Genomic DNA, 23,330 nt, shown 5'->3' on the forward strand with positions numbered 1-23,330 from the left:
TGAGAGGAATTTTTCTCTCGAAAAATACTTAAATATGTTAGGTTAGAAAAGTTGCAAAACAAGGTAAAAGTTACAGCCTAATCGTGTCCTTAAACAGACAAAAATGCATATACACATTGCTAGAAGGGATACAAAAACAGGACTCTCCGGAGTTTTACTTCTCACGATTTACTCTTCTATACGTGATTTGTATTTTTTACCAGCACAAATTAAAGTTGTTAATGTTTAGTCCTTCTCTTTTTAAGAATGTTGGTTTTGTATGGCTTACAGACCTTAGTTAACTCCTAACTAGGAAAGAGCTCTTGTTTGAGATGACCGACGCTTTCCAACTAGAGATGGCGGTTTTAAAAAGCCATTGTAAACTGAAACAAATCGATGTCATTCCCAGAATTCTGTCCCGCCCCTTGGGATACTCCAGTAGCATCATGGAAGGACTGCCGCTCTAAGCCGGATGGTACACTGGAGTTCAAGATCACAGGTTCCACTACGGGGATCACAGCTTCTGGTCCTAAGCCTCCTCCAGTAATTTCACAGGCTGCCGGGTGAGCGTCTGCTAAGCACCCACCCCAAGATGTGGTGGCGGTTCCAGCAAGCACGAAGTACCTGGGGGCATTCAGCTCTTTCGGAAGCTTGGTATGAAAGGTGTTTTGAGAGAGACCAGAGTCTGTTCACCTCAGCCGGGGAGGCTTTCTGATGCCTTCACCCCTGGAGTCTAGCCTCCTGCTTCCCCGGTTCTGTGGCCCTGCTGACACACGCCAGCGCCAGCGCTTGGCATGTGCTAGTCTCGTCGACCTCCCAGGTTTTCATGGTCGTTGGCGTGACCGCCCTCCGATGCGCTGCGCCTCTCTGGCAGGTGGGGCCACCAGAGAAGCAACAGCGTGGTCAAGATTTAAAAAATGCGGCGTTTCACAGGCGAACGCACCGTCGGACCAGGTGAGAGCACCTCCGCCTAGCCCAGTCCCAGCAGAAAGCGGCCAAAAGGACTCGGAATCCTTCCCCAGAGGCTTCAGCTTGGCAAACCCTGCGGAGAGGTGCCAACGCCTGCTTGGAAGGTTTAATATCCACTTAAGATTTCTTTTAATACCCACTTAAGACTTTTTGTCTTTCTAAATTCCTCGTCGTCGTCAACCTCCCCTGTTCTCCACCCACCTTCCCCTGTAAGCTCTGCCTTAGCCACACAATGGCCAGTCCTCCCCTCGTGGGGTCAGGTTTTTTATTCAAAGTAGGGAAAAATTGCACTTGAGAATGAATCATCCATTTTATTTTATTTTATTTTGTCATGTGCTCACAGCATCTCTCTCTCTCTCTCTCTCTCTCTCTTTCTCTCTCTCTCCCCTCTCCCTGGCAGGTCAGAGATAAATTAAAAATAAAATCTACAAGGAAAATAATTTATAAAAGCACTTCCCAGGCTCGTGCCTTCTATCCCTACTGCTCATTTAGAATGCACCCCTCACCCCTGCCAAGCGGGGAGGGGAGGAGAATCAGTACTTCTCCCCCAACAACTCACTCCTGCTCATCTGGGGCTGACTGTACTCCAGAGCCAGGCAGGGGTGGGGGCAGCAGTGGCAAACAGTTAAAAATAAAGACACTGTGGTCCTGGAACCATCTGGCCACCTTGGCGCTCCCCTCTCTGCCTCCCCCAGGCAGTCCTCCTGCCTGGGGCCTTTGCTAAGATGGGGGTGTGGAGAAGCAGCCCGTGGCCGAGAGCCTAGGGGGAGGTGCTCTCAGCCCCCATTACATGCACTTCTCATTCTAGAAAGAAACCCAAAAAAAAAAAAAAAGCAGACGGAGACCTCGGGACAGAGGAGAAAAATCCCAAGTGTTCACACAGTTACACGGAGTCTTTATGGCAAAGAGAACATTTAGCAGCTTTGAATATTGGGGTTATCTCCTTTTTACTCAACACAAGCATTCTAGACCCTATAAGTGATACAGGGCTCAAGCCCTAAAAAAATCAAAGCGCAAGAAATTCTAAGAGGACTAGTTTTTGTTGCTGGGTTTTGTGGTTTGTCTTCCAGTGACATGCCCAGTGGTTGGCAGGGGAGACCTGAGGGAAGGGTCACCCCCCAGTGTTGTGCTGAATGCTGCCTGGCTTCTCCACATCATCCCCCCTCCTCAAGGCGGCACCCCAGCTGCACAAGAGCTCCAGGCGGCGGGGAGGGGCAAGAGGACAGCATTGGCATGCAGGCTCTGATGGAAACTGGGGGCGCCTCAGCTCAGGGGGGACTGGGCACCGGGTGAGACGGAGTGGCAGGGCAGTGAGTGACATGCTTGGTGCTGGGGCTGCTGCGACACTGGGGCCTCGCGACCCTTTCCCATTCACCCTGCTCTCGGACCCAAACCCTCCAAGCCAGTGTTGGGTCCCAGCGGCTCCCCGACGACTGAGAACATTCCAGGAGACCTCCAAGGCTCCCCTTCAGGGCTGCCACAGGGCAGGAGCAGCAGGAGCCTACAGAGCCCCTCCCAGATCCCACCTCGTGTTCCACCCTCCCGTGGGGTGAAGTAGGGTTTACTGGTGCCTGTGGCCTAGTCCCACCTAAATCCCGCTGCCTGGAATCCTGGCCAGAGCCGACCTTTAACCTGCCCTTTGATTTTCTTCCCGCTTTGATTTTTTTGGGGTTGTTTTTTTTTGTTTTTGTTTTTACCCCTTTCCATCCCTCCTTCCTTCCTTCCAGGAATGAGACTTTCTACACCTTTCCTCTCACGGTCCTCCCTCTTCCCCTCGGTCGGCCTCCAGCAAGGCCAGCACCACCCCCTCCCTCAAAGGAAACAGCAGGGGAGGACCCCGTCCACCCAAACGGTCTGGCCACCTCCGCCCCACCCCACCCCCACCGGGGGGGAGCGGAGCCAGACAGCGCCTGCGCCCTCCTCTTCCTGTCCACTGACCCGCAGTTTCTCCCGTCTGAGAAGATCTGTTGGATAAGAAGGCGTGTAAGTCCCCGCTGTAGGTCCAGGTCCAGGCCCAGGCCCAGCCCTTCAGTTTCCGTCCCGGTGAGCGTCAACCCCCCTCTCCTCCCGGGCTCACTTTCTTCGGTCCTTTGGCTTCCTCTCCTGTCGCCGGGCCTGCTGGTCAGCCAGGGTGCGGGGAATGAGGAGGACACTGCCGTCCCCGGCATACTGGAGTGCGTACTGACTGGGCGAGTAGGGCCGCCCGTTCTCATCCCGCAGCCGCCCAAACACCTCCTGGTACAGGCTCTGGACCTTCTGCTTCATCTGCCGCAGGGACCGGAGGAACTCGACCTTCTCCCGCAGCAGGCGAGCCTTATCGCGCTGCAGGTCCTCCACATCCCGTTCCAGGTTCAGGATGGTGTCCAGCTTGCGCTTGCGGCAGTTCTGCGCGGCCATCTTGTTCTTGCCCCGGCGCCGGATGTCGCGGATGAGGCTCAGCTGGGCCTCGCTCAGCTGGTACTTGGACAGCAGCTCGTTGAACTCCTCCACGGGCAGGTTAATGATTTTGTCGTTGGTGAAGGGGATCTTCATGGCTCTGGCTCGATGCTCATCACGGCTCATCTGCTTGTCGAGGAAGTCGGCCTGTTTCTCCTTGCTGCCTTTCTTGAGGGCGCTGGGCGGCGGCAGGTCGGCGGAGTCGAGGGCGCTGGGCGCCATGTTGTACGTGTGGTTGTGGCCCACATGCTCCAAGTAGGGCAGGCAGGAGAGCTGAGACGGATCCTGGTAGCTCATGCGGCAGAACTTGGAATACTCAGGCTGGTAACCCACGGCGCCCTCGGCCTCTTCCAGATCCAGGGTCTCAGAGTCAGAGCTGTAGCCAACAGCACCTTCCTCAGAAAAGGAGGAAGAAGCAGAGGAAGAGGACGAGGAAGAGGACGAGGATGAAGAGGAGGAGGAGGAGGAGGAAGAGGAGGAGGAAGAGGAGCTGCCTTCTGAGCTGCTCAGGGAGGAAGGGCTATGGCTGGAGTCCAAGGAGAGGCCTGAGTCAGAGTCAAACTCCTCCTCGAGCTGGGAGGCCTGCACGGGGTTAAAGCCCTCTTCGATGGCCAGGTCCATCAGGCTGATCTCGTCCAGCATGGCTTCGTCTAACAGGCCCCCCAGCGGGTCAGGCAGCTCGGGGCCTGCTGTGTCGTTGGCTGTGCCGTTGAGCTGGGGTGGAAAGAAGAGCCCCGCCAGGTTGGTGGAGCCAAAGGTGGAGTTGAGGCTGGTGGAATTGCTGGGGACCAGCGGGAGCAGCGTGGAGCCGCTGGCCACAGGCAGGCTCTCCACCTCGGGACTGAAGAGAGAGAAGTCCTGGCTGCAGCCCCCCAGGGACGCCTGATGCAGGCTGACATTCTGATTGATGGGAGTGTTGGGGGCAAGGCTGTAGTTGGTGCTCAGGGGGTCTCCAGGAGGGGCGCTGTACAGGATCTCGTTTGTTGAAGTGTTCACTTCCATGGCCTGGGAGGGGAGAAGAGCACCACCGTTCACTCTGAGCAGACTCCCTCCCCCAGTGTGGCTGGGGGCACAGCGGGCACCCGACGCAGGCACGGTTGCATGGGTACAAGGGCGACACACTGGAATCCAGGGCCCAGGGGTCAGCTCCTGGCCCTGCTTGGTCCACTGGCGGAGATGGTTCCTCCCTGGAGACCCCACCCCAAGGCAGGACTGCCCGGCTCCCGCTTGTGTTTGGCCAGACCCCCCCCCCCCCCCCCACCTCGGAGAGAGAGGAAGAGAACACCTAACACTGCCCACCTCCTCGGTGCAAAATCCACACATTCAAAAGAACACCAGCCTTGGAGTGAGAAAACCTAGCTGCGCTGCTTGCTGTGTGACCATGGGCACATCGCTTAACCTCTCTGAGTTCCAATTTCCTCACCTTTAAAACAACAAAGGGCTAACTAGACGACTGTAAGGATCAGGAAAGATGACAACGGCTATAAAGCACTGTGTGAATGTCTGGTTTTATCAATGCTAAGCCCCGGAAGCACTCAGTCGAGTGACTGCCTACCTAAAGGAAAGGAAGAAGGCATACCAAGGAGACGGTCCTGCTTTAGAAGGCTCAGCCCTGGGGTTTTAACCCAAACCCCAATCCTGATTTTACCCCGTACCCCAAGGAGACACCTGGACAATGACCCCTCAGTGTCCCCACTTCCCTGAGATCACAGAAAAGCGTTACTTTCTCTTCCAGAGGTGGAAAAGCAACTGAGCGCTAAAACACTCCCCACACTGTCCGATAGGATCGTGGCCCATTTTAATAATCCTACCTGCATTTCCATAATAGACATGAGATCTTGCCACTGCTGCTCCAAATCAAATGGCGAGTCTGTCCCCGTCAGGAGAGGAGACAAGAGGTTGTTCTGAAGGCCTGGGGGCTCGCTCTCGCTAGGCACTGCTTCTGTTATGCTGGAAATGTCTGCTGGAAACTAGGGCAAAACACAGAGGCTTTAACGAGGCGAAGGAAAGACCACCTTCTGCGTTCCTCCCAGAGACTACCACCTGAGGTTCTGTTTCTTCCTTCCTCTGAGTTCACCCCCAGCAGCCAGAACAAGGCCAGCACCAGGACCTGGCCCCTCAGGCAGCCGCAGAGGGGGACACGGTGTGCAGGCCACCCTGCTGGCTCAGTGGGCTCTCCCTGGAGTCCTGCTCACCTCAGCATTCTCCCCAAAGGGGCAGGTGGCCTCCAGCAGCCTAAGGCACTCTTCCAGGGACAGGGCCGTCTGGTCCTCCCCACCAGGCACCTGTGGCAACAGCAACTGTAAGTCTGACTGACCTGGGCCTTGGCTGCCTGCGGGCCAAGGCCTCTTCCCCAGCCTTTCCAAGGGGGAAGCTGAAGGAGGACGTGTATGGTTACAGGCCTGCACTCTCCCTCTGTTCCCGGGCTAACGGCTGGCCCTGAGTCCCAAACTCCAGGAAAGAACGGAGGGAGAGTGGAAGCGTCCTCGCGCAAACAGGAAGCTGCTAGGTGCTTTGCCTCCTCTGCTGTTTGTTACCAAGGCCTGGCCCCTCTGCTTCTGTTGCTCATCCACTCCCCCTTCCTCAGTCCAAGCGACTTAGAGACCCAACCCGCAAGATACATTCAGGTTCATCCCACAGACAGAACCTGCCTTCTGTGAGGACGGGTTTCTAGAAGTGGGCGGAGGCGAAGGTACCTGTGCAGGGAAGCTCTCCCCCGTTTCTCCATCCACTAGCAGGTTTCGTGCCAGAGCTTCTGCACCCTCGCCTGACCAGGTGTCGTCCTGCTCCGCTCCATCTTGCAGGTCCTTGTCCACATCCTGCTCCTTCTGGCGATGACTATAGTCAAAAATCTCACGCCCAGCCCCCAGGTCAATATCCTGTCGCCAAAGGATGTCAATCAGATCTATGTCCTGAAAGACAGATCGCCATGACTTTAGTTCTTGGATCCAAGGGCCCTTCCTAGCATCAACCTGGTAAATCCTGGGAGTGGGGGGCAGCTCTCCCAGCCACTGTCCCCTCTGTACCAACAAGGCTTCATTCATCCATTTCCAGATACCGGTCTCAAGAAAAAGAAAAAGAAAGAAAGAAGGAAAGCCCACAAACAAGAGCTAGTAAAAATTACCAGCGTGACCATCCCCACACAAGTCTGTGGGCTTAGGACCAGAGACACAGGCAGGCAACACAAGAAAAGAAGGGGGAAGCAGGAGACACTTCTCATTTTGGGAATGGGAATCCCTTAAAACTTGGGTTTGTAGGATGCTGGCCAGGCCAAGCAAGGGCGAACTGTCATGCAGAATTGCTTCCCGGTGGCCAGGCTTGCATCAGCCTATGGTGCCATTTCATTTGCATAAAGGGGTGGGGTGGGCCAGAGAGGAAAATCCCTGCATTTGCAACCACCTGATGCAACCAATGACAGCGACAGGCTGTCTCCAGCCCTTCCTCCGGCCATCCTCCCTTCCCTGGCTGAGGAAGGAGTAAGGCAGAACACCCACAACTCTTAAAGCCCAGGCTCACCTCAAGATCCATCCCTGCCAGAATCCCCACTCTCAGCTGCTCCTAGCAAGCCGCCTCAGTCCCCAGAGAGCCTCAGGCAGTCAGCTGATCCTCACTGGGCACCCCACCCCTGCCAAGGCCGGCCCCTGGTGTCCCCTCACATGAGCGCGCTCACTCCCTCGCCACACCCCGGGACTCACTGACGCTCCGTCAGCCAGCCCACTCAAGGACGTGGACCCCATCACCGCTCAGCCACAACTGCCACCCCAGGCACCAAAATGCCTCCTTCCCACTCTACCCTGGTAGCTCCTGATCAGTTCCTGCACCAACTGCCACCCCCACTGCCACCAGCACGGAACACCAATAAGTAAGAGCCATTTGGGCTTCCTACACATGCCATCCCCTGTGGCCGAGGAAACCCTGAACTCTTGCCTTCCATTCAGAGAGTAAAAAAGCACTTTCCAGAAAGCAACATCCTCAGAGTAGACCCACCTCCCCAGCCCTGACCAGGTAGCCCTTTCCCACCGAAACCCTCCCAGATCCTAAGACCTCCCAGGTGTACCTCTCCCTTTAGTCTCCCCCACATACACCAACCTGAACAGAAGCCCTGGACCCAGGAGCAGAGGGGGGCTGGGCCACCCGGTGACCAGCCAGCAAAGAGTTAAGGGGCCGGCTCCCTTTGGCATGGCCCCCACCACTGTGAGAGCTGCGGTCCAGGCGGGTCATGGTCTGCGAGATGAGCCCCAGGGCAGCTGGTGCCGGGAAGCCGGACAGGGGGCTGCAAGGAGCTCTTGGCTTGCAGGGAGCACACCAGGCTGGAAGGGTGGCCCCTTGCTAGCTCCAAGGGGCCCGAGGAGGGTGCCCCGCCCGTGCTGCTGCCTGGGCGGCCCAGCCCAGCCCCCTTCCTCCATCCTTGAGCAGCCCCCTCCCACCTCACAACCCCAGTTCCACTCAGGCGCCCGGCAGCCCCCACCCTGAGCTCACCGCAGAGGCTGCAGTGAGACGGGACTCCCACCCCATGCTCCGTGCTCAAGCTGCAGAGGAGAGCAAGCTCCCTCCGGGGCCTATCCTCCCGCTCCTCCCTCTCTCCCCCTCCCCACGCCCCCCAAACTTGTTACCTAGGCTGCAGCAAGGAGCCAATCCCCTCCCCCTCCCACCCCGCAGGTCACTGCTGAGGCTGCGGAGAGCCAATCCCCTCCCCCAGGTCAGCAGCTGGGCTGCGGAAAGAGCCAATCCCCTCCCACTGTCGTTACCTAGGCTGCGACGAGAGCCAATCTCCTCCCCCAAGTCTCCGCTGGAGATGCGGAAGGAGCCAATCCCCTCCCACCGCCTGTTACCTAGCTGCAGCCGGGAGCCAATCTCTGCACCAGGGCAGCTGGAGAAGCTGCCGCAAGGAACCAGCCCATCCCTGGGCCGCCTCCGTCTCCTCAAGGAGACGCACCCAGGGGCGGGCAGCCCCACCCAGCCCAGTCAGCCAGCCGGGGTGGCGCAGTGAGAGAGCACTGGGGGGAAGGGGTGCCACTCTCCCTCTTGTCGCATCCTGCTCACCCAGCCCACTCACGACTGGGCAGAAACCACTCCCACAGCTTTTGGGGGCATCTAGCTCTTCCCTGGAAGTGGAAGGAGTTTTCCGGTTTCTCAGAAGGGCTGTGGCCGGTCATCCTGAAGCCCAAGGATCACAAGCTGGGCTGGGCAGGAACCCAGTGCACCCGGCCCCGCTGTGAGCCAGGGGCCCGGTCACCCAACGACAGGCCAGAAGGGAGGAAGAAGGAAAGCCATCTGCACACAGGGCCGGCCAGGCCTAGCTCCGAGCAAGAGAAGAGGGACACAAGCCCGAAGGCCAGCACTGAAGGAGACAAGTGCTCTGCAACATCCTGGCCACAACTGTGTCCCACGATCCCGCTTTACCCCAGCTTTTTTCAAGAGCATTCTCTTCTGCCTGACCCCTGGCCCACATCTCTAAAGCAAGGAAGGAGAAAGCCGCCAACAGAATCAGGATCACGGTTCTGACTTCCATCCTCACTGCTGCAGCCCTTGAGCCTAAGGTCAGGTCAGGGACAGTATGTTCTCCTTGGTCACACACTGCTCCTCGCCGGGGAAGAGCTGTACACAAGCCACCCCCTGCGCTGGGCAGAGCGCCAACCTCGAGGGGAATCCTATCCCTGACAAGGGCCTGGGCTATGGCTGTCCATCGAACCGGCCTGGCAGCGGGGGAGCGCTGCCACCCCGGGGATAATACCAGCTCCAGCAGCGCCTGTCACATGCTCTGGACCCGGGTATTTTTATCCCGGAGTTGCTGAGGAAATGTTGTTCTGGACACGTAATAACCCTCCCTTCCCCCACGCCCAGTCTAGGCCCCTAATGCTGACCCACCCCCAACCCCCCAATGGGAGGAGAGAAGGCCTGGAATCAGGGAACACACAACCTTCACGAAGGCCAAAAAATGGAAGAAAGCAGGGTCAAAGTCCCACCCCATTCTGCCCCAACCCTTCCAATTATATCCAAACATCCCACCCTATCCCATCCCAGGAGAGCTCCCAGCTGGAACAGGAATGGAGCTACACTTGCAGAGCGCCCAGGAGCAAGCCCAGTCACACCACCCTTGGGGAGCAACATCAGGGCAGGCGGGCGGAAGAGGAGGCTGGGAGGCATACTTCGTCAGACCACCGTACCAAGACTGAAGCCCATTTGAACGAAAAGGACAGAGAAAGCAGAAAAAAAGCCGAAGTTCCCAGTGGCTCTGTAAAATATAGATGAGGCACTACAAGGTAAGGAATGCTTACAGCTCCCATGCTCAGATAATTCTAGTCCCTCTCAAAGCAGACCCAGCACGAGCCAGCTGAGCACAGAGGAACCCCGGCACTACCGGACATTTGGGACCAGATCGATCCGGTGTTTGGGGCCCGTGCTATGCTTTTTAGTAAGTGTAGCAGCATCCCTGGCTTCTCCCTGCTAGATGCCAACAGCAGCTCTTCCAGTTGGGACAACCAAACCGTCTCTGGACACTGCCAGATACCCCTAGACGGGCAAAATCGCCCCCAGCCGAAGACCACTGGCCCGGAGGAAGCCACACGCTTTGACGGTCACTAGCATTCAAAGAAATGAGCTCAGGAACAGGCCTGAATTCAGGACAGGAGGCAAAGCCCGGTCTGACTGGTGGGCAGAAAGCAGCCAAGATCTGCAGCACCTGTAAAACTTTTTACATACCCAGCCCCCCTCCCCGAGACTCACAGCTCTGGAAAACCCAGGCCAGCGCAATCCAGCCTTCTCTTTCCCTAATGGTCAGGACAGTGCAGCGGACCTTTTCTGAAGCTCCTGAAGGCCGAGCGGCAGGCCAGGGCCAAACACAGAGCTCCAAGTAGGCTTATCATCATGTTGGTGAGGTAGGAGCAGCAGGAGCCATTCATATCGTCAAGGGCAAGGGCCTCACTTTCTGCCCAGAACAGTATGTCGGCCACATGTCAGGAGCTAGAGATCTCTGCTGGCTCAAAGGAAGTGGACTTAGGCAGCAGAATGCAGCTTCTAGCTCCCAGCCCTATCCTCCCTACTCCCTGCAACAGGCCTTCGGCAAGGAATGGGAGCCTTGGCCCTCTCCTGGCCAAGAGTAACTATCTAAATCTACCCCTTGGCTCAGGCCCAGGAGAGCCGACTTATCGAGGACCTTACAACAACAGGCCTGACCACAAAGGAGGAGAACTTCAGGATATGCATGTGTGTTGTGACGTGGGGGAGGTACAAGGCAAGAGTCCACAAACTATTTGTGTCTTAGCAACAGATCTACACCGCATCAAAGCCCATCACAACATGACTCCCTCCCCCACCCCGGGGCCTCCAGCAGTCATGTTGAAATCCAAGCAGTAAACACGCTGGCATGTTCTAGGAACCTCCCACTGCTCTGACGGTACATTTAGAGGTGGGTCAATGGTTCAACACAAGGAAATGCTCCCAGCCCCCAACCCCGGTCAGACAATTCAGCTCATTCCTGTCAATGAACAATGCCTGAGAGCCCCCCCCACCTCCCCCCTGCCCAACCACTGATCTTTACAGGGCAAGGACCATGACCAAGCTCCTTCGGTACCACCCCACCCCTGCGACCCCGGATCCCTCTCGCCCACCCCGACATGTGGCCACTAACCTCTTTGGTTAGGTCTCCACTGACTGGAGGGGCTACAGCTCCCAAATCCTCCAAATCTTCACTGAATCCCTGCTCCGTTTCGCTTTCTCGCACCCCGTTGTCCGGGCCTGTCACATCTTGGAGGCCACTGGAACTCTCGAGGGTAAGGCCTGAGCTGGGCTGGCTGCCAGAGACAGACCCCTCCGGATCCCGGTGGACCAGCCAGGCGTTTACCTCAGTGGTGGGCACCTGGAACCTGTCCAGGGCCCTCACCTGACTCAGGAGCCGCCGGGCAGTGAAGTAATTGTCCAGGTCTATGCTCTTGGGGTGGACACCATAGCCATCCAAGGTGTTCCTCAGGTTGTGGAACTGGGTCTGAGTATAGGCAGAACTGGGCCCCAGGATGATCTCCCGGAGCGGGGGGAGCTGTGAGGTCAGGTAAGTATCCACGTCCACCCGCACCCCAATCAAGCTCAGCAGAATGGTGAACTGGAGGAGTCCTTCCGTTAAGTATTTCTTCAGAGAAAGCATCGCTGAAGGACCAGAATGTTTATGCTTTTTGGTTTTTAAATCTTCCAAAAGACAAATCAAGGCCACTGCTCTGCTGCTCCAGCCAGCAAGGTACCCTCCTCAGGGCCAAACCCTGTATCCCACCCTGGCAGAACACAGGGGCTGAGCTCCTGGATGGCCTCAGAGGAAAGCACGCCCTGTGAAGCCAAGGCCACACTCCAGACCACATTCACTTTTCCCTTCTCGATACCTCACCTCTGCACATACAACTGTTGCTAACCCAGTCCAGGCCCTCAGGGCCCACGTGACTTACTGTCTCCACAGTCCACATACAGTCATTTCCTCACTCACGTCAGTTGTCCTCTCTGTGGATTCGACTGCAGGCTGTTCTCAGGAACAGCTGATGAATTTTTTTTTTTTTTTTCTTTCTCCCTAAGGTTTATTTTCTTTGGCTGGAGCTACAGGCCTTTTGTCTTGGGTCAGAGTGTCCCGCCTCCTCCACACTTACCAGGGGGGTTTCCAGAGAAACCTGAAATGGGAATCACAAGAGCAACAGGATAAGATTCTAGAATTTTCACACCATGATCAAGGCAGAAGGCAGGAAACACATTCAAACGCCACTTTTATATTTTATTGAAAAAATATCCCAGAGAAACAAAAACCAAAAATCTGTTATAAGCAGGAAAACTACGAAAGGAAAATACTGCTCACAAAGGATCCCAGTCTCTGGATATTAAATGTGTAATACCCTAAAAGGTAGCTTGTTTGGGATAAGCAGACAATGCCCGGGGCATCCAAAATATTTTACATGTGGTCTGATTTACCAACCCTCCCCCACTTCATCCACACACTACCCAGCTTCTATTTTTAGCCCGAGAAGCCCATTTCCTATCTTAAAGAAAAGTTGATTTCCCATCTCAGGAGAAAACTATCCACAACCCCTGTCCCTTCCAGTTCTAAAGGGAGAGAGAGGCTATTAGGGAGAGAAGAGCGCAAAAGGACACGAGGACAACGTTCAGGACACCGCTTGGCAAAAAGAATAATGCCTTTTGTCGTCCCAGCTTTAAAATATTAATTCCTTTTCCTATCTCTCATATAAAAGGGGGGCTGAGACTACTGAGGGGTGAGGTGGTGAGGCAGGATTATTCGACCCATAATTTGCATAGGCAGGTTTTATTTTCATTCATATGACCTTCTGAGCCAAAATAGAAGGATAAGGCCAAGTTCTCAAGCCAGATAGCCAAGTGGGGAGGGAGTAAATCTGCCTTTCAGTTTCTAGTCTCAACTTTTCAGCTTCCATTAACCTCATAAACCAAGGTAACTCTCTTCACTGTCGTGACCCACCTACCAACTTCATCTTAAGGGGGACGAGGGACGGACGGACAGACGGACGGACACACACACCCCTTATTTGGTTAAAGTAAACAAAACTGCGACCCAGAATTCTTGCTTGCACTACCCTCCCATTCTCACGCAATTTATGACTAAAACCCCCCAACAGACAGTTAACTTCGAGAAACCGGACAAGGCCCCTTAAAGACGGAGTAAGGCCAGAGGCCTCTGGTCTGAGCCCGCTCCCACCCCGCCCCGGATACCCGAGTCCGGCTGGGACCAAGTCGCCATGCCCGCTGTCGGCGCCTGGGCTTCTAGCCTTCTGGGGCAACAGCGAACAAGTGCTACTCGGCCGGCCTTGACCCACCCTCACAGCCAAACCCCACCCCGCCCTCCGTCCGGATGGCCCCACCCCGTCCAGGCCCGGGCCTCACACCACGCCTTCTCGCGCCCTCAGCCCTCCCCAGCCCAACCCACCCCCGAGCAGGCTCTCTCCACGGCCTCGCGGCCCCTCCCAGCCAGGCCCAGGGCCCGGGCCCGACGCGAACCTCGCTCACCCGCCGTTCCCGCCTCCTGCCCCTGGGCTCCACCCCGCCGCCCTTCACCCCACAAGCCTCGGCCCCGCGGCGCTACGCCCCTCGCGTCGGGAAAAGGAGTGTGCCTGATACCCGCTGCAGAGCTCGGCGTCCGCCGCTGCCGCCACAGCAGGCCCTCAGCCCGAGTCCCGGCCTTGCAGCCGCCACCACCGGCCGGCCTAGAGCTCCCCAGCCTCCGCTTCCCTCCCCGCCCCCTCCTCCCACCTCACTCGGAAGCCCGCCCTCCGCGTCTTTCCTAGGAACACGTTTCTCCAATCAACGAGCCGAGACCGCGGCCTTCGCCGGATGTCATTTTGATTGACAGCCGAAAGAGCCCAATGGCTGAGCGTGTCTCCTCCTCCTCCCTTTCCCCATTTCCCAACACTGACATGGCCCATGGCCCAGTGGACGCGTAGGCCCGCCCCGCGGCGTGGGCTCACCAATAACTGGGGCGAAGGCCCTAGAGCCCGGCATTCTGGCCTCTCCGCCGTGCGTCGGCCGCCCGAGGTATTACAGGCTGGGCGCCGAGTAAAGTGTGCAAGCTGATGGCTCCTAGTGCGTTCTTCAGCCGGGGGATGAGGGCCTGGGGCCGGGAGTGAGAGGCGGTATCGCTGCCGGAGCGCGGAATTCCCCCCCAGAAGGTTCCCACGGTGACTTGCAAAAGTCCAGTGAGACCTGAGGGGGCCGAGGCGGGACACAGAGCATGTGTTTCCCGCGGCGGCGACGCTCGAGCCACCATATTGAATGCTGGCAGCGGAAACCGCTATCGCTGCTTCCGCTCTGTGCGAACCTAGCACCGCGACCCGCGCCAGTCAGGGATGGTTGCGTCGCAGGTCCCAGGCAAGGGTCGCATCGCGGGAATGGCCCTCCGGGCGGGCTTCCACGACGTTGGTGGGACGTTGGCGGTGGGAGGGATGTGGCATAATTAGCTATTTTCGTCGTGATATAAATACCCTGTAGAGCTCTTCTTCCCCGTCTTGTCTCCCGAGTCCATCCAACCACGGAGCTTAGTCTTGCCTTTCAGGAACTTTCCTCGCGTTCAGGTGCTGGCCTATCTCGCTTAGCCAACAACCTTGTGGTTTTCAAACATTGCTTTCTCCCCCAGCATCACTTCGGGGAGCTTGTCAAACCTACAAACTCTGAAGCCTCACTCCAAAGATCGTGATTCACTTAGCCCTGGCGGCGGGCGAGGGGGAGGGCCTGATCACCTGCCTGCTTAGTAGCGACTTGGGTCATTTTAATGCAGTTAATGCAGTTAGTCCCAAGACCACCTTTAGGCAATCACTGAGTTGAAGTTCCTAGTATTTTGTTCTCAGCTGTGGGACAAAGAGGCATCAACTCAAATGCCTGAGCCCAGGACGCTCCTTGTAATCTAGTGGGCAAAGCATTGGTTCTTGTACAACTAAGGAGAAGGCCAACCACTGACTCTTCAGATAAAAACATGGAATCCTCAGATGTTTCTAGAGTTAGGAGGCTTGCTTTGGGGGTGGTTCGCAGATTCTAAAGCACTTTTAACATTTCATTCAGAAATGTACACCAGCGTCCATTCATCCAATCCTTAAAAAACTGCTGAGGTACTTCTGCATCTGGAAGATTCTGATTCAGAGACCACATCTTCTTATTCGTTTTACCATTTGTCTCCCAGCAAATGCTAGAATGTAGACTCCATGATGACTAGAATTCTGTGCATTAACTGTTGAGTCTCCAAAACCTGAGAGCAGTACCAGGGATGAAATAGACGATAAACTGAATAATTGAAGAACTGAAGCAGGCAGGCCTGTGATTAGAAGTTCCTGCTAAAAGGGGCGCCTGGGTGGCTCAGTCTGTTAAGCATCTGACATCAGCTCAGGCCATGATCTCATGGCTCATGAGTTCGAGCCCCACGTAGGGCTCTGTGCTGATGGCTTGGAGTCTGGAGCCTGCTTCCGGTTCCGTTCTCCCTCTCTCTGTCCCTCTCCTGCTCACCCTCTGTCTCTCTCTCTCAAAAATAAATGATCATTTTAAAAAAAAGTTCCTGCTAAAAGCAGAAATTAATACCGTGGAAGACATGGTTTTGAAAGATATGGCACGTTGCCAAGGAAATGGGGGACTGTTAAGCCCCTGAATTCATAAGACCATGAAGGTAAATACTGCTGTGGGATAAGAAAAGAGGAAAACCTGAGGTGTGCTTTGTTAACTCTAAATATATATACCAAGGGGGTTGAGAAGGGAATATTTAAAAACCATAGAACTGAAAGATACCAAAGCTAAAGTTACAGAGCTTAAATACAAGAGTATTTGGAGAAGATAGGAGAGTGTCATTTGTTTGATACGGCAAATACGGAACAATTTTAAAGCTTGACACAGTTAAAAAAAACAAAACCAAGAAACAAAAACCTGGGCAATCCTTTCTCTAAGGGGAGTCAGGAAACCTTAGCACCAGCAAAACTGAGTGTTTTAGACAGGTCCATTTGTATTTTCCAAGTTCCTTTTGAGCTTCATAGCAGGGTTCCAAGTGCCTGGGATAAGAAATGAAGTCCTGTAGTGGATATCAGACTGACTAACATGAGATCGAGTAAATATTCACTGAAATGAAATGGCAGTTGTAGGTGGGAAGGCCACACTGGGGAGATAACACGTGATATCGTCACGTCACTTTGAAAGCCTGAATTCATTTGGTCACTTTGAAGGACTCAAGCTTGTGGAGATAGCACTCACCCATCATCTCCTCTCCTTTCCTTTCTGGGGTCCTGGAAGTCGAGGGAGTAGCAAGCACGGAGAACCGGAGGGGCTCCTTGTTAATCCCTAGAGAAGGGATGGGAGAGGTGTGGAAAAGTCTTTTGTTTGTCCCCACTCTGTCCCCGTCCTTTCCTTTTGCCTGCCAACTTCTAGTACCGCGCTTCAATGCGTATAATAATTCTTTGAACGTACAGTGGGAGGGAGGTGGATCAGGAACCGTATGATTGGGTTAAAGAATGACTGGATAAAGCTTCCTGCTCAGCAGTTACTCCAGGGTGGGAAGGAAGAACGAAAGACAAAGAACAGCCAGCCCATTGCAAGGGCTGAGGAGGATATAGATGTAGAGACGGTCTCAATCAGCAGCAGGCAGTTAGGCCTGGCAGGGTGTGGGCGTCCTGGATATTTAATACCCCTTGGGTAGCAAGAGAAGATCAGATTAAAACACTGTCTTCTACTCAGTCTAGAGTTCCAGATCAAGTCTGAGCAGGTGCAAACCTCCTTCCCAGAACCCACTGATTAACCCTGTGACATCCAGGGCGTGTGTCCTTCAGCGAGGAAGCCACCGCCCTCCCTTCCCCTGGCATCCTCTCCCCCTCCTTTGCTTTGGACAGCTGTTAATAGGACAATTACCCAAGAAGCAAAAGAACAATCCCATGCTGATGTGTCATCAGTCCTGGTATATCCATTAAATCAGACTGAGAAGACCACTGGAAAAAGTGAGCACATGCATTCCCCTCCCTAAGGGAGAGGCTGAGAGCCATCAGAAAAACCAGGCCTTCCTTGCCCGTGTGACTCGAGACTGCTTGGGAGAGAAGGCAGTGGGAAGCCAGGAAGAGAGTTCGTTCTAATGCACAGGGATTTAATGTAATCGAAGAGCCCGCTAACTATACACTGAATTCTCTACTCATCTGGGTTATATCCCTGTTGACCCGGCTTCCTCCTTGGAAAAAGCTGTTGCCACCAGCAGGCATATCCATCCTCCAGTCATCCTGGGAGGAGGACACCTGCCAGGAAACGCTCAGAGAAGGGATTGCATTTCTTCTGGAATAGCAGGAATTGCTTTTTCCCCTAAAGGGAAATCCAGTCTTTCTGCTATTCTGGTTGCCCGTTCTTTTTCCTTTTTTAAAAAATGTTTTGAAATGTTGCTCATCTATATAAACATTCCTCACTCTCCAACTTCCATCTAATCCAGGGGAGTGTAATAGATGACTGCCTGAGATTTCCTTACAGCCCTTCTGAGAGATTCTAGGATTACATCCTGTCAATACTAAATGTTAGCATGTTTTGCAAAGAAATCAATTAGTTTTCCACCTAATCCAGACATCTGGCCTCCTTTCTTAACATGGTAAACATCATTAGCAAGCTTGTTACCATTAAACCCTCAAAAGAGGTAAAGCTCTTGGCAAGCCCGCCTCTTCCCTGTGCACCTCTTCCTCGGCTGTCTTAGAAGATTGCTTCTCAACCCTGGCTGCACATTAGAATCATCCGGGGGGCTTGTAAAAAATATCAATGCCCAGGTCCCACCCCCAACCAATTAAGTCTGAATCTCCCAGAGCAGCCCTGGGCATCAGGATTTTGTAAAAGCTCCTCAGGTGATTCTTATGTGCAGCCAAAGTAGAGAATCGCTAGCTAGCTCGGAGCAAGAATCCAAATTGGGTAAAAAAAAGAACAGCAGTGGTAATGCACAAGCACAGACTCCAATCCCCACCTGATTTTAGGATGTTTTCTTTCCCAGTCCTAAAATGCCCTCCTCCTGGAATTAGCCAATGAAAACACCTCATTGTTCATTCACGTCTTGGTAACAATTTATGAAGCTGAGTTCAGCCTTTCTGTATGTCTCACCACATTGTCCCCCAACAATGTTGGGTAAATTTCGGGGAGGTGCTATTGTGAGGTGGGAAGGGTGGGTGTTTTGGACTCAGAGCTGGGTTCAAAAATCTGGCTCTCCCACTCACTTGTTGGGCCCTCCTGAGCTAAATGGAGATAACAACATACAGATTCACAAGGTTTAAAAATCAGATCCTGTGGGGCGCCTGCTTGACTCAGTTGGTAGAGCAATGCAACGCCTGCTCTCAGGATCGTGAGTTCAAGCCCATGTTGGGCATGGAGCCTACTTTTTTTTTTTAATGTTTATTTTTGAGACAGAGACAGAGCGTGAACGGGGAGGGGCAGAGAGAGAGGGAGACAAAATCTGGAGCAGGCTCCAGGCTCCGAGGTGTCAGCACAGAGCCCGATGTGGGGCTTGAACTCATGAATTGTGAGATCATGCCCTGAGCCAAAGTTGGATGCTTAACCAACTGAGCCAGCCGGGTGCCCCGAGCGTGGAGCCTACTTAAAAAAAAAAAAAAAAAAAGTCAGATCCTGTGTATAAAGCCACCTATGGGGGCGCCTGGGTGACTCAGTTAAGAGTCTGACTTTGGCTCAGGTCATGATCTCACAGTTGGTGTGTTTGAGCCCTGCATCGGGCTCTCTGCTGTCAGCACAGAATCAGCTTAAGAGCCTCTGTCCCTACCCCCCCGCCCCCCCCCCCCCCCCCCCCCCTCGCTGGTTCTCTCTCAAAAAAAGTTTTGTGTTTTTTTTTTAAATAAAGAACAAAGCCACCTGTGACTGGGTAACGCTGAGCATGAGGCTCCTTTCTTGCCCAACTCTCCACCCACTCTACAACCTTATTATCCCACAGAAGGCCAAACGCCTTGAAGAAACGTGAACTGTCCTTAGGATGGTCAACTGGAAATTCATCCTGCAGACAGAGCATGGAAGCTTTCGTCTTCTCTCTGGAAGATGCCACAAGCTCACACATCCACACCTCGCATTCCACACACACCTCCCCCTCTTGACATTATAGCAAGAAAAAGAGAGAGAGAGGCTGTTACCCAAGGGAGCTGTTTCTTCTTGTCACACAAGAACAGATGCCCAAATCCTAGGACAGCACAGAAATGTGGCAGCAGGAGAGTGAGTCAGAGGAAACAAAATGGCCTCACCTCCAAGATATACTAAGGCCCAGAGGGGAGCCCATTTGAATCCATTCCGACTCTAGCTGGTTAGAGCTGTGCCCAGCTCCTCACCGTCCATCCCCCTCTCCCCCCCCCCCCATCTCCAAAGGCACCCACCCTTAAGGGAGCAAAGAGCAGGGAAATAAGAGGCTGCATTCTTTTTGAACACAGCTTTGGCTTCCTCATTCCAGGGAGGCTCTCCAGCTGCTTCCCATCTGCTACATTTGCAGGCTTCTTAGGTGCTGCCAGGCTTATGCTGTGAAGTCCTCTTGGGACAATGCTCTGTAGGACACTGACCTGCCCCTGGGCTCCCTGAGCTGGTATTTTTTACATAGAACCACGTTAAAGGGGCACTCTGGGGGCCCGGAGGACAGAAAGGAATCCTGAGGTCTCTGCTGAGAGACTTTAGAGAAAGAACCATCACTGGGGGGAATCTCTTCCCGGAAAAGTTCAACTTGAGGCCTCTGAACGCACTTTTTCACCACAGCACGTAAACATGTAAAGAGATCCTGGTGATTATAAGGATTAACAACAACCAAGGTGAAAGAGGCGGCAGTGAGGAGGATTTTGTGGTTCCTGAGCTTCCTTCCAGGGCCTTCTCTTTCATCCCAGCCCCTATGCCCCTCTCTAGTGCCTTCTAGTCGACTGTCCTGTAACCAGCTCTCCCACCTCCACCCCTACCCCCACCCCCATTCCCTTTGGAGCCACACAGGCTCCCTAAGTCCCCTGACTTCCTTGGCCTCCTCCCCTCCCCTCTTCTGCAAGCTGACCCTCTCCCACTGTGGGGACCATATGCCACACAGAGGCTAGGAAATGCCCCCTGGAGGCTTTTCAATGCTGTCCTTGTAAATATGAGCTAAAAATGAACTAGCTGCCAAAACCATTAAGGCATTGAAATAATCAAATCAGTATTTTTTTTTTTATTACATACCGAGCCAGCATGACCGTTGACATAACTTCTGATGATCTGGAATCCAAACAAATAAAAGACTGCGTCTTCTCCCCCATTGCACCAAATAGTGTTGATTCATGTTCACTATTATAACTCTGATAGCCTGCAAGAAAGATTCAGATGTGTCTTCTAAATCATCACAGAAAGAGGTTCGGCAGATGTTTTCCTCAGGTGCTTGCATGGCTCGCTCTCTCACTTTCAGTTCTTTGTTCAAATGTCACCTTCTTGAAGACTTTCTCAAATGACCCTAATGAAAGTGGCATTCTGCCCTCACTCCACACCCCTTCACATTCCTGATCCCCATTCCTGCTTTATTTTTCTTCCTAGCAGTCATCACCAACTCACGTAATACCTAATTTATCTGTGTCCTGTTTCCCACAGAAATGCGTGCACACACACACAAACTCTTGAATATCAGCTCCACGAAAGCAAAGATTTTGTTTGCTTTGTCCACTATTGCATCCCAATGACTGGAAAAGTACCTGTACACAGTAAGCACTCAATAAACATTTTTGCAGCACGTAAAATCTGGTTTCACTGATAAGCATGTTTTTATTATTATTTGTTTAACATACGTAGTCGGTGGGGGGGGCGGTTGCCTGGCTCCGTCGGTGGAGAGTCCAATTTCAGCTCAGGTAATGATCTTGCAGCCTGTGAGTTCTAGCCCCGAGTCAGGCTCTGTGCTGACAGCTCCGAGCATGGAGCCTGCTTCCATTCTGTGTCTGCCTCCTTCTCTGCCCCTCCCCTGCTTGAACTCTGTCTCTCTCTCTCTCTCAAAAATAAACATTAAAAAAAATACAAATAAAATAAAATAGGTAGTCTGTGACTATGTACTATCTTCCTCATCCTGAATTCATTTACTCATTGACTTAACGAATGCTTTAAAAACAATTTTTTTTTTTTATTTTATAAAGACAGAGTAGGAGCAGGAGGAGAGGGGCAGAGGGAGAAAGAGAGAATCTCAAGCAGGCTCCAGGCAGAGTGCAGAGCCTGACAGAGGGCTTTATCCCATGACCCTAGGATCATGACAGGAGCTGAAATCAAGAGTCAGACCCTCAAACAACCGAGCCACCCAGGCACCCCAACAAATACTTATTAAGTACCTGTCACATGGGAGGCCCTGTCCAGGGCCTCAGGGATTCCACAGTGAACAACACAGACACATTATCTCTGTTCTCCTAGGACTCAAAGCCTGTTGGGGAGAAGGACCATACACATTTGTACGTAAGTAAATTCATAAAGACGATATTCAGAGATTGAGAAAGGTACAATGTAAGAAATCACTAGGGAGGCACCCCTGGCTGGCTCAAGTTGGTACAGCATCCAACTCTTGATCTCAGGGCCATGAGTTTGAGCCCCACATTGGGCATGGAGCCTATTTAAAGAATAATAATAACTCGGGGCACCTGGGTGACTCAGTCAGTTAAGCAGCCAGCTCTTGTTTTCTGCCCGGGTCATGATCTCACAGGTTGGTGAGTCTGAGTCCTTTGTTGGGCTCCTCTCTGATAATGCAGAGCCTGCTTGGGACTCTCTCTCTCTCTCTCTCTCTCTCTCTCTCTGTTACTCCCCCCCAAAAAGAATAAATAAACTTAAAAAGAAAGAAAAAGACGAATTTGGTTTGAAAATTTTAAAAAAATAGCGGCAACTGGGTGGCTCAGTCGGTTAAGCATCTGATTTCAGCTCAGGTCGTGAGTGGTTTGTGAGTTCGAACCCTGCATTGGGTGAGCTCAAGTCATGTTCAGGGTGAGCAGGAGACTCACTTCAAGTGAGCAAAGCCCTGCTTTCAGTGAAAACAAGCCCCACTTTGGGTGATCCCAGAGTCTCTCTCTCTCTGCCCCTCGCTCACTTGTGCCCTCTCGCTCTCTCAAAAAATAATAATAATAAGGGGCACCTGGGTGGCTCAGTTGGTTAAGTGTCTGACTCTAGATTTCAGCTCAGAGCATGATCTCACGGTTCATGAGTTCAAGCCCTGCATCAGGCTCTGTGCTGGCAGTGCAGAGCCTGCTTGAGATTCTCTCTCTCTCTCTCTCTCTCTCTCTTTCCCCTTTCTTTCTTCCCCTCCCCAGCTCTCTTTCTTTCAAAGTAAATAAACTTACAATACATAAATAAAATCTTAAAAAAATTAAATAAAGAGTAATAATAAATTAAATAAATAGAGTGCTGAGACAGAGAATGTGACAGGAGAGACCTACCAAGTTAGATTCCATGGGTTAGGTTCCCTTTGGTGATGAAGGTGACACTTGAATAGTGAGAAGATCTTTCTCAGCAGAGGAAGAGTCCCCTTGACAGGCATCTGGATGAGTGAGTGCAGTACACAGGGTAAGAGGCCTTGAGAAGAAGGGACAACCAACGTTGAGCTTGAAACCTGGTTCCCATCCCCAGTCAACTGAAGTCTTTATTAGCTACACCATCCTGATAAGGTCACACAAAACCTGAATCTCCCCACCCCTTAAAATGTGGGTGACAGTACCTCCCTCACACGTGTGAGTTACATTTGGTAACGCCTGTAACAGTGTTTAAATGCAAAATACCTGCATGGTGTTGTTAGGGGTAAACGGGTAAGTACCACCCACTTTGTACCTCTGGAGTGTGAATTTCCCACTGGCCTTAAGTATCCGGAAGTGAACGTTTGAACTCCGGTATATTTAGACCAAAGAAACCAAAGCATGGCAACGCCTGATGCCTGGTGAAGCACTCGTGCTGCTAGGCATCTGTCCTGCCACAAACTGTCCTGTGTCTCGAGAAATTCGGCGGAGTGGGGGAGGGGGGGGAGGAAGGGACCTCGGCTCCCTTCCTAAGGAGTGGGAGAAAGTATTTTGCATAAAAGGGTCTCCCCAGAACTGTTCTTGTCTGCTTTCACTCCTAGAACCTTCCCCTGAGACCCGAAGGATGATTCGAGATACTTGTCCCCAAGTTATCTACCAGGCGTCAAGAGACAAAACTGGGCTTTGGCCCCAGGACAGCCTGCGCACACCCGCGCAAACCCAACTCACGGGCCAGCGGGGAGGCAGGAGGGGAAAGCAGGGCTGGTCCCGCGGCAGCCTGAGGCTTCGGAGAGCTCTGGACTTGGCCGAACCCAGAGGAGCGAGGAGCGGAGGAGGAGAGAGGGCAGGAGTGGGGTGAAGGGAGCTGGGCTGCGGGGCGCAGCGCGGAGTGGGCGGGAAGGCAGAGCGGGGAGGGCAAGAGGCAGGAAAGGACCACCGGGAACAGGAAAAGACACGCACAGCGGGGCACAGGGGGAGGGCGCCAGGCCTGCG

The 23,330-nt window shown here is 53.4% G+C and overlaps 1 protein-coding gene across 8 annotated transcripts; it reads right to left on the bottom strand.

Moving 5' to 3' along the window:
- Nucleotides 1-1,246: 1,246 nt before the first annotated feature.
- Nucleotides 1,247-23,268, bottom strand: NFE2L1 (NFE2 like bZIP transcription factor 1). 8 transcript variants are annotated; one of them, XM_049637490.1, is made up of 10 exons: nucleotides 23,067-23,268; nucleotides 22,266-22,401; nucleotides 21,177-21,265; nucleotides 20,053-20,176; nucleotides 16,108-16,194; nucleotides 11,015-12,032; nucleotides 6,081-6,296; nucleotides 5,580-5,669; nucleotides 5,196-5,354; nucleotides 1,247-4,389 (listed from the first exon to the last, which is right to left on the bottom strand). In XM_049637490.1, exons 6-10 carry the CDS (start codon nucleotides 11,522-11,524, stop codon nucleotides 3,022-3,024), a joined length of 2,343 nt encoding a protein of 780 aa, XP_049493447.1. In that variant the 5' UTR covers nucleotides 11,525-12,032; nucleotides 16,108-16,194; nucleotides 20,053-20,176; nucleotides 21,177-21,265; nucleotides 22,266-22,401; nucleotides 23,067-23,268; the 3' UTR covers nucleotides 1,247-3,021. The 8 variants fall into 8 exon arrangements, with proteins under 8 accessions (XP_049493447.1, XP_049493449.1, XP_049493450.1 ...); XM_049637492.1 differs by lacking the exon at nucleotides 21,177-21,265; XM_049637493.1 differs by lacking the exons at nucleotides 16,108-16,194; nucleotides 20,053-20,176; nucleotides 21,177-21,265; nucleotides 22,266-22,401; nucleotides 23,067-23,268 and adding an exon at nucleotides 13,851-14,144.
- Between the last annotated feature and the right edge of the window lie 62 nt (nucleotides 23,269-23,330).

Source organism: Panthera uncia, chromosome E1, assembly GCF_023721935.1.
Source record: "Panthera uncia isolate 11264 chromosome E1, Puncia_PCG_1.0, whole genome shotgun sequence".
In the NCBI taxonomy this organism is placed as follows: Eukaryota; Metazoa; Chordata; class Mammalia; order Carnivora; family Felidae; genus Panthera; species Panthera uncia.